Here is a 13,466-nt window from a genome sequence, read left to right on the forward strand (position 1 = left end):
TACTATGTGCCCCTCTAATCTGTTTAAGCATCCATGAAAACGCTCCCTTTGGAAACCATTTTTATCCCAACCGAGCTCTCCGAAAGGTGAATAATGAAGTACTATAACCTTCAAGGTATATGGCTTAAAAGACAGTGCAGTAATTTTCTTGCTTTGGCCATGTTAAATGTGCATCTACATCGACCTTTCGCATATATGAATGCTAGATAGATATAGTAAGAACTGAATAATAAAAGGTACCTTTTGTTTCAGTCGTTACATGCTAATTGTCTGTTGCATATTAACACACAAAAGGGCGACCGACCTAGCGTTCCATACGTAATAAGCACGTGCTTAATTAGTTAGTACTGAAAGTACAAATGCTTAATTTATGTCAGTGTAATAGCTGAAATGCAGCAGTTACGGATTATGGATATCCAAATCAGAAGAAGTTGCATTATCCATGTTACTAAAAAAAGAGAAGCAGAAAACAAAAAGAATCAAGTCTATTGTCACCGAGTTAATATGGGATCAAGTCAACGTGACGTGTCAAAAATGCAATCTGAAATTTAGCTCTAACAACAATTACAGACGTAATGCATGCAATTCAAACACATCCATGTTGGCACTCTATGAAATGCGCATAATGAAGCTTATCAATAATAAAAGAAACAAGGAATATATATTCCCTTTGGCAATGCTAAGTTTGTGTCAATATTTTTAAGATGTCAGTTTTTCCTGTTCTGGAATATTTTGATAAGATCAAGCTAAGTCTGGTAAAGACTCCTATCCTTGAGGCTGTGTTTCCGCATGCTAGTTTACTGTGGAGAAAGTATTAGCTAACTGATTTAGTGCAGCGGTTTTTTGCTGTTATCAAGCCTAAAAAATATAGAAATGTTGACAAGCTGAAATTTATCAAAGCGGGAATAATTTTAACATTTTATCACTATTTTTTGCTTGTTAACTCACTGAAGCATCACGTCTTGCCCATGGAAGTGCCTATATAACAACAGGAAAAAGAGGAATACAACAAACATTGAAGAAAAATATCAGATAATAAATAATTTAATCCTTTATTTTACCTGTCTGTTTGAATATCATGAAATGTTAAAGACTGGTTTAATTTTCTGCTGAATGATTAGTTGGATCCTTTAGAGTGGTATAGAATCAAACATTAATTCCTTATAATAACATTAATATACTTTGCAAGATATCATCACTGAGTGCAAGATAAACAGTTAAACACACATGCATATTTCACAAATTATATAATTGGCAGGAACTAGGGTTCACATAGTAACAAATTAAAGGATAATATCTTAAAATCTCCAATTACAAAACATGTAAAGAGAGAAGAAACTAAGAAAACCTAACAATCTTTATTCACTTCTTTTCAATCTCTAGAACCTTAATTCGGACTCTAATTAATAATCAACATTTTTGGCATCATGTTCCCACACTACAACCTCATCAGAAGGTTGACTAGTATCCTCAGGTGGTTCAACATTTAAATCAAATCCTAATTCAGGCCGCTCCTCCAAAACCCTAGTTTTACCGGCACCATGGGGCACCGTTGGCATGTGAGCTCTCATGTGACCTCCCAAAGCTTGTCCGGTTGAAAAAATCTTACGACAAACCGGGCACTCATGCTTTCTCTCCATCTCTTCTAACCCAAATTTCTCTTGATCAACATTTGCACAAGGAAAAAAATTGCATGAACACTTCATTTTGGACAAAGCAACAAGCATATGTGCTGCATGGTTAATTTCAGCATCTTCACTTGCATTCTCATTTATATCTATATTATTATTTGAGTCATTTTGTCTCAATTGGTGCCACCTCATGTGGCCCCAGTAAGACCTCCAGCACAAGAAACCCTTACCACACTCCTTGCATTTGAACTCCTCTCTAGTTGAAGAAGAAAGAGGGGCCTTCCTTTTCTTCTGAGGCGGTGATGAGGTACCAGCTCCAGGTGTTCCTTTGGGATAGGTCAAGCTGAGGTGAGATTTCATGTGGCCGCCCAGAGATTTGCCGTTGGGGAACCACCTCCTGCAATACTTGCACATGCGCTTTCCAGCTTCCATCTGAATAAGAGAACAACAAATTAAAATGCAATGTATAAAAATAGATTAAAATTGAAGTCAAAGAATAAGAGAGAACCAATCTATGAGTAAAATTTTAATCAAGGTTAGAGAAAGAGTTCCACTTACCTCTTTTCTCTCTTGACAAGTGAGCTTGGAATTTTGATTAGCACGCTCTCTACCCCCTTCTCTCTCTATTTCTCTAGCACACTCGCGGTGGCAAATTGGGGCCATTATAAATTATGTTATATATATAGGGGATGAACCCTAGTAAAAGATTGAGAGTAGAAAGTCTAGCGTGGTACTGGTCTTTTGTTCTTTTTTGAGATAAAGGTGTATAATGCGTGTTGTATATGTGCAAGCTAGTGCTTATCCATAATTTCAGTTACAATTTGGAAAAGTCTGACCCGTTGTAATTGATTCGTAAGATCATCAACAATAAGTGTGTTTATTTTCACCCAAATACCATGGCATGCTTTTGCAATTATAAAAATAACAGAGAACCAGAGTTCCGGTAAACGGAACCTGAGTGAATGAAAACCATGGGCCCTCCCTTCTTTTAGTTTAAAAAACTACAGTGAATCATAATTCATAACGGTTGACAGGGTCACAGGGAGGAGGGAGGTGCTGATTTTGGAAATTTAATGCATGGACCGGGTGTTCTGGTAGTACTGAATTTTTAATTTTAGGAAAGCAGTGACTCAACGTGATATGCATGGTCAATATACCCTGCTTCAAAATTCTTGCTTGTTGTTTCTTTGAACTTGTTTGAATGGCAAATCATCTATGAAAAATTGAAAATCTACTCAAGGAGATTACTGAATAAATAACATTATCTATTTATGCTTAGGAGATGTGAAAAATAAAACAGAATTGATTTACTAATTATTGAAAGTCGATGAAGCGGGCCCGCAAATCGGTTTATTGAGTAGTTTTAGGAAGTAGTCTAAACTATTAAAATAATACTAATAAGCAGTGTTATTAAAACCGGACCGGACTAGTAGTTTAACCGAAAAAAATAATCCGAAAGCTTTTTCGGTTCGGTCCACTGAAAAGACCAACATGCAATACAACTAGTTATAAACCGGATTATTAAACAGTTTTAAATAAAAAAACTAGTGAACCGGCTAATAAAAAACCGGGTCTTTGCGATTTGCTCTAACTTTTCATTCTCCGATCCTTCTCTTAAATCATTTTTCTTTGAATTCTTTTGTCCCTTCTTTCATAAAATTGGAAGCTAACTAGATCATACAAATAGTTGAAGAGGTTTACAAAACTACGAGAGATTTTCTGTTCTGCAACCTCCAAAGTGTTTCTTTACAAGCACGGTGACTAGCTCAACACGTGAAAATTCAATTTTTTTTTTTTTTTTAAAAAACAACCGTGAGAAGCTAATGAAGTTGAAACTTAGCTGATCCACATTCTCAAATAAAAGCTCAGGCTATAAGTATCTCATCTAATTTGGGAATTTTATGGTAAATTACACTTGCCATAGTATTGATATTTGTTTTATGTTTAATGTAAAGTTCGGTGCTACCAAGGTGTTTGATAAATTGCCCAAATCAAAATTTTAGTGCATTTTTGTGAATAATTGATACGCCCAAATTAAAGGGTATGGTAAAAAGTTTCAGTACAATCAAATGTATCTTTTATCTCTAAATACACTTTTTGGTTCATATTGCAAGTATACAATCCTACCGTGTAGTATATTGTCGGGTATCGATCCACAGAGAGTATGTTTAATTACTATGCTTAAACTTTAGTAATAAATTTCAGAAAATAAAATAAAGTAAAATGCAATAAAAGTAAATTGGGGGTGGGGGGGGGGGTTGTTCTAACAATTCCTAAATTTGGGTTCAATACCCGAGAGAGAGAAATTTTAAAACAATAAAAGTAAATGAATGAAAGAAAGATTGATTTGCTTTCTAGATTAGGAGATCTAGGGGCATTTGGTCTACAATCCCTTCCTAACTCTATTTATTCGGTATTTGTTTAAATTCATGTATGATTTGATGAGGTTTCTAACCTAAAGTGTTAAAAGAGTCACGATCGTGAATTAATAACGTGCCTAGATAATTTCGGACTTCATAGTCGTTTTTCACCCTAATTATCTAGACCCATTGAGCTCTTGTTAGCCTATATTGACTAATTATTGACACAAGTATTTTGGTAGGTTGGGTTAATGTTCTTCGAATTTTAGGTGTTGTCACCATCCTAAAGGGATATTTAACAATCACGTTTACACAAAATACGTATCAATACTTAATCAATCTAGGTGTCCTAAGTAGGGGTTTGACTTCACGGTCGTTCTTCACCAAACCCTAACCCTTAATTTCTATAGTTCCGGTTATAGGTATCAAAGTACGGTCGCTTCTAACCCAAAACCTAAGATATTTGTGTTCATAATTTGGTACTCTCCTCTCATCCTACTTCTTTGGATCCTTTGCATAACAAAGCGATTCCAAAGCGGGACTACCATGATTTCAAGTACTAAACCATGTAATCAACACAAATGATAAATCACAAAAATTAACAATCAAATCCCATAAAACAATCATAATAAAAATAAATAACCGAATAAAATACAATTAAACAAGTTCATGCATTGACCTAAACCCCTAGAGAGATATTTACTCCCTCATGGAGAGATCCATTACAAAAGTTGACAAAAGTAAGAAGAAATGAAATAAAGAAATGATTACACCTTTTATTGAATCAAGAACCTCTATCTTGTCGAAATCTTGCTTGGACCTTCTTCTCCTTCCTAGAAAAGCTTCAGGAACTCCAGAAATTACCACAGATTTATCGCTATATTTGATGGAAATGGACATGCACTAAGGGAGAGAGAGATGGGAATGGATGATGATGTGTGTTGTATGAAAATGAACCTCCTCTTTTATAGCCAAGGACCATGCCCAATTAAGAGGCTAGGAAGTGGAGTTAGTGGGTGCTATATTTGGATTATTTCTCAGGATGCCTTGTCCAAATTTAGCTGTAAAAACGTGTCATTGGTGCGCCAAAAATAGAAACCGTGTTGAAAACGTGTAATTTTGACTTTCTGCGAGTTTAGTGCATCCGACTGACTCCAAATTTCCTTTTTTAGTTTCTCGTGTTGTAGATCTTCTTGCTAGCTTTTTAAAAAGTGGTCGTATGCCCAAAACGGAGTTACGAGTCAAAAATTATGGCTATTTTAAGTTCACGCTGCAGTTATGCATTCTGCTACAGTGCGGCCAGGCCACCCGCACTGGTACTACAGTGCGTCCGCACTAGGCTCGGATTTTTTCTGTGAGTCCAGATTTTATCCGCATCGATATCCGTGCATTCGCACGGATTTTGACGAACAGTTTATTATACCTTTTTAAAATTGGCGCGCGTCCAGAAATCCATTTAAGTACTTAGTGCGGCCGTATCGTAAAGCGTGCGTTCGCACTGAACATTTTTCCTCGTTTTTCATAATTTTTCTTCATTTTCTGCAAATTAAAACCAAACAAACGCAGTAACTTGATCCTAGATGCATTCTATTCACTTTATATTCAAAATACAATATATTTGATATTATTTCATGATAAAAATCAGATCGAATATGTATATAATTTAGACCTATCAATAATAGGTCTTTTATAAGTACAAATGGCACTTGGCTATACATGCTAGTATTCCCCATCTAAGTATTAAGTCACATCCGAGTCCTCAACCAAATGCTCTGTATGTATCTCCATGGTGAATTTGTATTTTGAATTGATAATTGGAAAACAAATATATGATTTATTCTTATTTAATGGTGAATGCTCTCAAGATGTTTGATAAAATGCGCAAACCAAATTTCTTTCTAATTTATGAGATTATGGGTTTATTATGAGTGCAAATGATGGGAGGCTTAAGATACAAACACTGTCCACTGATCATGTATTATATATAATTAATTTTGATATATGGCCTTGATATATGAGAAATATAAATGTTTTATAAACAACGGTTGAACCGGTTGATCCACCGATCCGACCAGTGAACCATTGATCCGAAGCTTTACCGGATCAATGTCTGGTCCGATTCTGATAACATTGCTAATAAGAGCATTTGCATCAGATTTCAAATTTAGTTGCTAAGTAAACGCAAAGGATGGAAACAAAAAGTTGATGATGGAAACTTCAATACTCACAAATCAATGCATAGATGACGGAAACAAAAAGTTGATGGAAAAAAAATATAGGAAAAGGATGTGGGTGATTATATAAAAGTATTATTTTAGATAATTTCGGAAGATTATTTTAAGAAAATATCTAGGAAAAGGATGTGGTGATTTTTTTTTTATCGTTACATTTATTATAAAAAACATTGTTTTCGCTACGCGCTCCTTAATTTGTATATTTTTTTCAGCAAATGCAGAGTATATCATTCAACTATATAACACAATGCAAGCAAATATATGCATTCATTACTGTAATCCACTAGCCATATATGTCTCAGCAATAAATGACAACTGCATTTAATATTTGAATCTTTTTCTGAGACCTAAATGTTACTTATTCCTGTGCACCTAATTAGGCATACTTCAAACTTCAAACTTCAAAAAAAAAAAACAAAAATTATGTGCTAAAAAATTGTAATATCTTATTTGTTTTACTGTTATACTTTATATTCTTTGCCAAAATATCCAAAAACAACACATGTAAGGAAGAGAGTTAAATAAGGTAATTTTAAATGTTTATCATAGTAATTTCAAAGTGCAAATCAGTATAATATTATTTTTCTCAAAATGAAAAAGATGAGAAAATAACGCTTCCATGTACTATTTTTATTTAATTTAATGAAATCATATATACTAAGCCTTTTGATGTACATAAGAAAAGGGGAGTGCTATATTAAGAGCAACGATTCTAATTTTAAGAGCTGAGAGAATTTTTTGTTTCTAAATATCCAATTTACCCTTGCTTATTAAATAGATTGATTGATTACCGGATCCACTTCCTCTCTCTCACTTAATTAATTATAGAACTAATTAAAGGAAAGTTTTCCCCATTAGAAAAATAAAAATCCTTCCTTCCATAAATTATATATCCCAAAAAATATGATTGCCTAGAAAAAGGTAGTGTCCACGAAAGAACAAATTCACTACTGACTTTACTCTCCAACTATTCACCAGATGCCAAGATAGTTCTTGTTCTTGTGGCCTTTGCAATATGATATGGAGATTTTATGGTAGCTGTGAATCAGTATACAAATAAAAGGGACAAATTTATCAACTCGTTGATGCTTCTGAAGCAAATCAAGTGGTACCCTCAAGAGTGAGAATACTCTAAAATCTCATATACCAGTTATCGAAGACATCATAAACACTCTTCTTGGCGTTGTGTACTACATCATAGAACTTAAGGGTTTTCGAATGGAACAACATTCTCTCCGAAATCAGAATTAATGAGGTTATATATTGGATGATTAGAATTGTAATCCACTGTTAGGTGAGTTTTCAAAAAGCTTTAAATTTTAGTACATTTTTAAATTCATCTGGTAGTACATTTTTAGTAAATATTGGATTTTTAGTTCATTTATCTGTGATCGATATATATTTCATAAATAGTTACAACCAATGTCTTCCTAAAAGCTAAATAAAAGAGAAATAAATATGCATACTTGTACTATCTCTGTTTAAATTGAGATGCTAAGTTTACAACACCCTCTTTTACTTTCTCTAAACACAGGTATACTTTAAGCCTCAATGAAAAGTCAGAACTAGCTATTTCTACTCAGAAAATCAGATATTACTATGAGCAATTGAATACTGGCATTACTATCTACCGTAAGCGTGAAGGTGTGTGTGCTTGAAAATTTACGCAATGCCAATTCACACAGTGATTTTTTGTTAACTTATTTCTAGCAATTTGCTTAACCAACTTCCTCTTTTCATTTTCTATACGAAGATAAATTAGCCAAGTACACATAGATATAATTTGTACCTTGTCAGCATGAGGATTTCCAGAAATGGAAGGGCAATCATATTTTGTCCTATAATAAATTATTTTATATTGGAGACTGATATTAATAAAAAAAGAGAAGTTGAAAGGACCTTTTCTACGTAGAGAAAAATACTATTAGTCAACCAACCTAGTTGATATTTAGAGATAATTTATGTATATTGTACTCTACATTTTAATGCTAAACTGTCAAGCTATTATTTTTTCTACCAATTTAGAAGTAGCTAAAATCATTCAATAATTAGAAACATAGCTATATATCTATGAGACACAATATTTTTTGAAATATAGAATTCACGGAAGAAAGGATTTCTTTTTTCTAATGGAAGGAAACTTTCCTTAAATTAGTTCTATCATTAATTGGGTGAGAGAGAGGAAGTGGATCCTTTAATTAAGCAATTCATTTAAAGAGCAAGGGTAAATTGGGTATTTAGAAACAAAAAATTCTCTCAGCTCTCAAAATTAGAATTGTTGCACTCAGTATAGCACTCCCCTAAGAAAAGAGGAAAGGACACAAGATAGGAGACTACTGTAGCAAACAATTAGCTAATCTGTCTTGTTACCATTTCTGTATGTGTACTTTTTTTTCTTTGTACAAGTTATTACAAATTAAACGATTTATCTTCATTTCCATTATTCATCTCAGTCGATTTCCTCGAAGAATTAATGACACCGTTTTTTTTTAAGTACCACCCAATAAATCGGAATTAAATAAATACCACCGGATTTAGTAAATTTAAGATTCCGTCACGTTCGCGAAATGAATTTGCGCACCGACCTGTTCCCGACTGACCCGTTCACAAGATCATTCTGCGAACCGACCCGTTCCCGACTAACCCGCTGGAGAGACCCGTTCTCAAAATAAATTTGCGGACGGGTCCGTTCGCAAGATGGTTTTGCGCACCGACCCGTTCGCAAGAGAACAACCAGCAAGATGATTTAAGTATAACTGAACTAAAAAATTATAAAAATTATATGCATGCATCTTTCATGGAAATAATCAAAATCAATGGTTTTGGGATTAATATTTGGTTTTTAAATCTTGAAATAAAAATAAAAATAATGAGCTTGTTGCATTTTTTGGGAACACAAAGTTCATGGTATTAATTTTTTTTTAAAATTATCTTAGATAATTTTAACTAAAATATTGAATATAGTTCAAAATATTCTGAAAAGTGTTACAATATTAGATATAAATTTACATTTGGATCCTTAATTTTATACTATGAATGCGATCTTATAAATTTTTTGCCAGTCCGTACTTTACGCTTGTCTGCCCGCTTCAGCTCCTTCCAACTGAGTTCACATCCAGTGCAATACCTGAGGTGCAACGAGTATATTCGGACCGTTCTTTTATATAGCACGAATCTCAAAACGAACCCCTCCCCATTTTTGGAAACGATTCACCCAATCAACACCAAACTATCCATCCCATTTCCATCCATCCTACCTTGCTTCACTTTGCAATAACATCTAATCGGCCATTCATTCTTCACGATTCGCCATGAGCGGTTCAACTTCCACCTTGATCTCTGACCCCCTCGGATACAAGGCCACGTCCAATCAGCCACATTTTCCTCCCGGAGGTGTAAAATTCTATGCACGAGAACTGTTCGATAAAATGTCTGACCGACGGATTGACCCTGATGTTTCCATTTGTACTTTCTTCCTTGAACGTAGGGTTATTTTGGTTGGCTCAGATGTTCTAGAGTGAGATGAGGTGGAGATGTACTAGAAGTTTGAGCAGTCATAGCAACTTCTTGTGGGGGAAGTTAACTGCACGCTCCTCCTGGCCGGTTTCCTTCTTACTTTTAAGTAGTAAGTTCAGGTTTTATACTATTCTTTTGTTGGCTAGATAGTGATTTGAGGGACTTGGTATATTCCCTTTGCATGTTGATATTAAATTGGAATACCAAAATTGGTATTGGAGTAAAATTAGGTGATAAGCATGTACAATAAGGACAATGGTAAGACAATTTCTATGTTTATGCTCAAGACCAAATCGTACACATTACAATTTTTTATCTCGATTAAAAGAAAACTTATGTGATTGCAATTTTTGTAGTAAAAATTTGGTAATGAATTTGAATTATGAAAGCTTTTGTCAACACCTCATGACTTGAATCCGTGGGATGACAAAGATATACATTTCTTTATGGGGCCAATTAGATATGAGTGAGTCTATGGTACTATGCATATTACGATTTGTTACCGTGCTATGGCTCTATATTCGAGTTTTCAAATCCTAACGGTCGATCCGAACCGTTCATCTTGTTCTCCATATTAATATGTGTTTGGAGACCAAATTTTACATTTTTTGAAATTTTTTTACTATTTTTTTAGATTTATTGAAAATCACTGTTTTTGGATGGTCCAGAATTTTCAGATTAAGTGATTTTCTAAATATCTAAAAAAATAGTAAAATTTTTTCAAAAAATGTAAAATTTGGTCTCCAAACACATATTAATATGGAGAACAAGATGAACGGTTCGGATCGACCGTTAGGATTTGAAAACTCGAATATAGAGCCGTAGCACAGTAACAACCCGTGATATGCATAGTACCATAGACTCACTCATTAGATATTATCTAATAATATTGACATAATTTTCTAATTTCTATTCTACCAATCATCATGAGAGTGTGGCGCCATTAAATTTAAAAAGTTAAGCATAAATTTCGGGTCAAAATGAGTACATCTATGGAAATGTTTGAGAAATATAATCTGAAATAACACTACCATCATGTTATTGTTCACAAAAAGCAAATAAATAATGATGTTGTGGTAATCAATTATTTGTAGAGTGACCGTAATTTTGTTTACTTGTTTGAATTGTCTTGGGTGTTTTGTCTCATTTGCTTTTGGTTGAGTTCATTTAGTGATTTTCTCCTCTAAAATGGAGGCCAAGGTTTGGTTTTTAAGCCCAAATGTGCTTCTTACTTCTTATTTCTGTACAACTCTTTGTAATATTTGTTTAGTGAAATTCATAGTAGGCTTTTCGCCTACTACTTCAGGAAAATAATAATTAATAATGTGCTTCTTACAACTAAAAGTATCATAGCGTTCTCTATGGTGGGTTTGTAAGTTCTTCCTAATTAGAGTTTTGCTTGTTGCAACTCAAATTTACATTTTTACTTGCTGCTGTTTAAGTTGGATATTATTAGTTTTTTGGTCAAGAGTTCTATTCAATAAAAAGAGTACAATTTTGTTTGTTTGTTAATAGCCATTTGGTTCTTTTCTTCCTACTGAATGCACTAGCAATAGAATTTATATTTTTAATTCAGAGGTACTTGAAGTTCTCATTGATTCATTGAATTGTGTTTCCTATGAGCTTCTGTATTTTAACTTGTTGCCGAATATATATAATTCTTATTTTTTCTATTGCTGTCAAATAATTAGATTTTAGTGACATGCATTTTCTTATAAAGATTTATTTGATTCTTAAGTGATCACTACCTCTTGGAATAATTGGTGCTTTTATATGAATGTTATTGCGAACCTTTCATTGGCTTTGCTGAAGTTGGCATGTGGTCTGTTACGAATTCACTCCGTGTTTCATGTGAAGAGTTGCTTTGTGCTTCCGACATCTCAGCCGTCTAATCAAAATCACATGTCCTTTGAGTAAAATATAGCTTTCAGTTCTTGAGATCAAAGGTGTATGCCAATATTTAGCTTTTGGCTTGTTGTCAATTGTCCCAAATAACAGAGAACGGTGAGTTGATCATTTTTGTATTTGACCATTCACAGGGAGAAATCTCAGTATTATCAAATATAGTAAAATATCAATTCTGAAAACCTCAATGTACTTGAGTCGTGCTTTTAGAGGTCTTTTAGTTTGCTTAGAGTGTTTCTATGTTGCCTTATTAAGCCTTCCATTTTTTGTTCTTGGATAGGCTTGTACTTTCTGTTTTGGTTAGGTTCTGATTACCACTTATGATCTTGAATTACTTGAAACATGAGTTTCTGTACGGTACTACATTTTGGTGAATTTTGGCAAGAATTGAGGGACTTTTGGCTTGAAATTGATGGAACATGAAGTAAAGTGTTGTAGAAGTGATTGGTGTGGTGTGGTGTAGTTTATGGGTGGAAATTTTTACCGAACTGCATCAGTCATAAAATAGATTGGGGAAAAAATAACATAAATATTATAAATAAATAGCAAGTAAAGAAAAAATAAAAGACAAAATGGTAAAGATGGAAGGCCAATAAGGACAGAGGCATCAAGGAGGCGCCAATTCCTTGCCCGGGTTTGCCGAAAGGTGGTCATGGGCTTCGACATGGGTTGGGCCTAGCTTGGCCATTATGTCTTATCTCCAACCTATAAATTCCTAGACCATTGTGACCTAACCCTCACTGCCGTCTCCCGGCAATATCATTCCCTCTTTATCACTTTTGCCCCTCCTCAGTCTTCAACTTATATGTACCATATTTCTCCTCCTAAAGAGACAGATTTCTCTCTTCGTTAATCTAAGGTACTTACAATATAGAATTGATTGTTACTGGCTTAAAGCTCTCCACTATAATGTTCTGGATAAATTTGTTTTACTTTTATTTGTTTTCTGTACATATATCTAAATTTAGAAATTTATACAACTTATTTCTGCTTAGATCTTAGTCATAACTGGTTTGTATTTTTATTTAGCCGAATTCTTATAATTTGACAGTGAAGTACTTTCTTTTTCCATGATTTCACTGATCTGATAGCTTGTTTAAGTCTTTTCCTGTTGTTGTATAAGTTCTTTATTTTATTTCACTGATCAATGTCCATATATTGATTTTTGTGAGTTCCTTTTCCTCTTATCTCATTGATCTGATGGCCTTGTCAATTTCTTAGTGGAAATGTATAATCTTGGGAGAGTGGCATGGCAATTTAACTGATACCATATTACAGTATATTTGTAATATGGTAACAGTTAAATTGTCGTGACACCCTTCCAGGATTGTACATGCCACTGTCCGTGCATGACAAACACAAACGATGTTTTTCTGGTGCATCGATTCTGTATCTCGAAAGCCCAGGGGGCGTGCCATGCATATACACAGCTCGGTTAGTACCCTATAAAATTATTTTATTCTACTCTCACTTGCTTTATCCAAACTTTCTAATTAGTTTTGACATTTGCCTCCAAACTTATAATGATAGGATGAAACGGTCAGGAAGGTTGCAGAGGAATTGTTGCGAGATATAGGGGAAGTGACGCATCAAGAGACATAAGCATTTGCTCTTAATTTGATGTACAAATGTAATATGGCAGAGATTAACCAAGAGATGAAAGTGGGAGAGAGTCAGAGAACAGGAACTCTTACACATATAGCATTATCTTTCGGCTGTTTTTGGGATCCAGTTTGGTTACAAAATCATTGTCTTTATCCCAAAATTGGGGTTTTAGCGCGAGACAAGGGAACTCATGCATCAGTCCATAACAGATCTCA

General features: G+C 34.1%; 1 protein-coding gene across 1 annotated transcript; it reads right to left on the reverse strand.

The window, feature by feature from the left end:
- Nucleotides 1-1,255: 1,255 nt before the first annotated feature.
- LOC144572881 (zinc finger protein AZF1-like) lies at nt 1,256-2,048 on the reverse strand. Its single transcript, XM_078322564.1, has one exon. The coding sequence runs from the start codon at nt 2,043-2,045 to the stop codon at nt 1,404-1,406; it is 642 nt and encodes a 213-aa protein (XP_078178690.1). The 5' UTR covers nt 2,046-2,048; the 3' UTR covers nt 1,256-1,403.
- Nucleotides 2,049-13,466: the final 11,418 nt, after the last annotated feature.

The sequence above is a fragment of the Carex rostrata genome, chromosome 20, assembly GCF_964058835.1.
Source record: "Carex rostrata chromosome 20, lpCarRost1.2, whole genome shotgun sequence".
Classification (NCBI taxonomy): Eukaryota; Viridiplantae; Streptophyta; class Magnoliopsida; order Poales; family Cyperaceae; genus Carex; species Carex rostrata.